Here is a 2,658-nt window from a genome sequence, read left to right as displayed (position 1 = left end):
CAAACTGGCTCAATCTCACAATGCTGAGATCATGATCTGAGCAGAAATTGAGTCAAGCTCAACTGACTGAGTCACCCTGGGGCACCTCCATCATTCCTTTAAATGTGGATGGCTTAATGTACCAGTTAAAGGACTGAGATTCCCAGATTGAATAAAAAGACAAGACCAAAGTACGTGCTGTCTCTTTTTTTTTTTTTTTTTTTTTTTTTTTTTTTGGAGGAAACCCCTTTATTGCGTGTGGGGCCCCAGGAAGCGCAGGCCCGCGGCGTCAGCGCACCTTCTCCAGGAAGGCCCGGCAGCACCTGGCGCACTGCTGGTACACGGCCTCGAAGTCCGACTCGTTGCCGTAGTACGGGTCCTCGATGATGAGCTGGTTCTGCGGGTCGTAGCTCCCAAGGAGTTCGATTTTAGCTCTGCAGTTTTTAACCTGATTACTTTTTCTAGTCAAGTCTCTCAGATTGCTTTCATCCATACACAGTATATAATCAAATGTGGCAAAGTCTTCCTTGGTAACCTGCCGGGCAATGTGATTCATGGGGATACCATGCTTCTTCATGCAACTCTGCCCTCGATAATCAGGAGGGTTTCCTATTTCATACGTGGATGTCGCTGCACTGTCTATCCTCCAGTTTAATTATTATTTATTTAATTTAATTATTAAAATTCAGGTAAGTAAAAAACAAAGAGATGAAGGAAGATGCTATGCATATGCAAATGAAAAAAAATGATTATTTTAATCTTTGGAATCAAGAAATCTGGTTATGAATTATAAGTTCTATCTCTGAATGATCACAGACAAGTTATTTAACCTCTCTGTGTCTCAATTATAAAATGCAGACAAAAACATCTGTTAAGATTATTCTTAGGTGCATAATTAATGCATACAGCATGCCTAGTACCATATCGGATTTATAAGAGTTGCATAGAGTAACACTTATTTTTCCTCTGTTGTCTCATATGTTCCTTCTTGGTCTTCATCTTTCTATTTTGTAGAATTTCTGTATTCCTCTCCTACTATTTTTTTAAGATTATTATTTCCACATAATACATTATATCCTTCTATCCTGGGCATGACACTATCATATATAGTGGTGATTTGATGAAATCTAACGTTTGGACATAGAATTGGCAATAATTAGGAAATGATTGTGGCCATCAATAAACAAATTGGGCAGATGAGTTCAAACAATTCTGCAGAGTTAACTTTTTCCTTTCCCGGATGAAAAAAAAGAGAGAGAAGTATTTGGGGGAGAGTGCGTAGCTAGAAGAGGCTCTGCACTGAGATCAGTGATTGGCATAGTGTAGGAATTGTGCCTGTCAATGTGATCTGAGAATAGACAGGAAAACTATCCCTTAAAAATTAATGACGAGGATAAAGAGGAATGATACAGTCCTCCAATGAAGTCTGAAGAAATGGGTGGAAATTAATTCCTAGTGGCCAACAGTAAAGCAAATAAATTGCTTTTTTTCACACTTATGGCTTGGAAAATAAAATTCAAATCCTCAAACTCCCAGTTGCCAAAATGAATAACAATAATTATAGGAAGCTTGCTACATAATGGTCATTTTAATTACCATGTTTTCGCTTCTGTGATATAATTAGTTGTTTCTTATTTTTTATTTTTTATTTTTTTTTGAAAAATTTGAAGGAGAGATTTTCCAGCTGGCTTTAGGTCTTGTGTATTCTAATGAGTATGATTATACATTCCCAGCAACAATGTTCAGAATCCAAGGAAGTAAGGAGGATTAGACCCTGAACATCCTGTATCTCAAGAGTGTCCGATGACAAGTTTGCTAAAGCCAGTTCCACAGGCCTTTTTCAGTGATTGAGCCAGTGGAGGACAAAATAAACTCCGATCTCCTTTTGTCATTGGCAGAGATGACTGGCCGTGCTGAAAGTTGTGCTCTCCCGGGTGAGTGTTCCACTTTCTCCCCTCTGGTCCAGGTTAAACTCTAATATTGAATTCAATGACACTCTAAGCAGTTATTGAACAGAAGGCTATAGAATCTTCCACCAAGATTACCCATCCTTCATTGGCAGCTAGAGTTTTTAGTTGGTCTCGATATTGTTCTAAACTGTATACATAAAGAGCCACCACTGTCTCAGTCAGATCATTGACAAGACCATGGAGAGGCAATGAAGGGGCTTGCTGTAGCATCGCTCTAGCCATAAAGAAACAGCTATAGACCACTTTAATAAGTAAGAGGCCAATTGCACAGTATGCCACTCTGGAACGTCCTTTCTGATCACAGTCCGTGAGCAATTAGAATGGGTTGCAAACTCTGGGAGGGGCCATCCATACCTTTTGTACTATGTACTATGACTGCAGTTGCTCTCCTGGAGATACATCTAGGGCCCTGATGTAATGCCCCATGATAGCAGTTTCTAGAGGCTAATTAAGTATTGCATAGAAAATGATATCCCTATATCTGCGTTAAATTTGCTGCCTGTTAATTTGGAGCAGTCCCTGGTTCTAATGTGATGGGATAGTGCAATTAGAAGTAATTTATGGCTCATTTCTGTACCGTTTATGGCTTTATGACTATGGCAGGATACAGCTTCCAGTTGTTAATGAGGACCCCTCCTGAAATGAGAGATAACAAGATGATAATGCTTTCCATTTGTACCATGCCTTTAGTCATGGCACAGCGAAGGAC

The 2,658-nt window shown here is 39.5% G+C and overlaps 1 protein-coding gene across 1 annotated transcript; it reads right to left on the bottom strand.

Moving 5' to 3' along the window:
- Positions 1–216: 216 nt before the first annotated feature.
- LOC121492501 (low molecular weight phosphotyrosine protein phosphatase-like) lies at positions 217–2,159 on the bottom strand. Its single transcript, XM_041757779.1, has 2 exons — positions 2,025–2,159; positions 217–625 (listed from the first exon to the last, which is right to left on the bottom strand). The coding sequence occupies exons 1-2, from the start codon at positions 2,157–2,159 to the stop codon at positions 269–271; spliced, it is 492 nt and encodes a 163-aa protein (XP_041613713.1). The 3' UTR covers positions 217–268.
- Between the last annotated feature and the right edge of the window lie 499 nt (positions 2,160–2,658).

The sequence above is a fragment of the Vulpes lagopus genome, chromosome 6, assembly GCF_018345385.1.
Source record: "Vulpes lagopus strain Blue_001 chromosome 6, ASM1834538v1, whole genome shotgun sequence".
NCBI classification, from domain to species: Eukaryota; Metazoa; Chordata; class Mammalia; order Carnivora; family Canidae; genus Vulpes; species Vulpes lagopus.
Note: the sequence above shows the minus strand (reverse complement) of the source record. Positions and strands in the feature narration are given on the sequence as shown.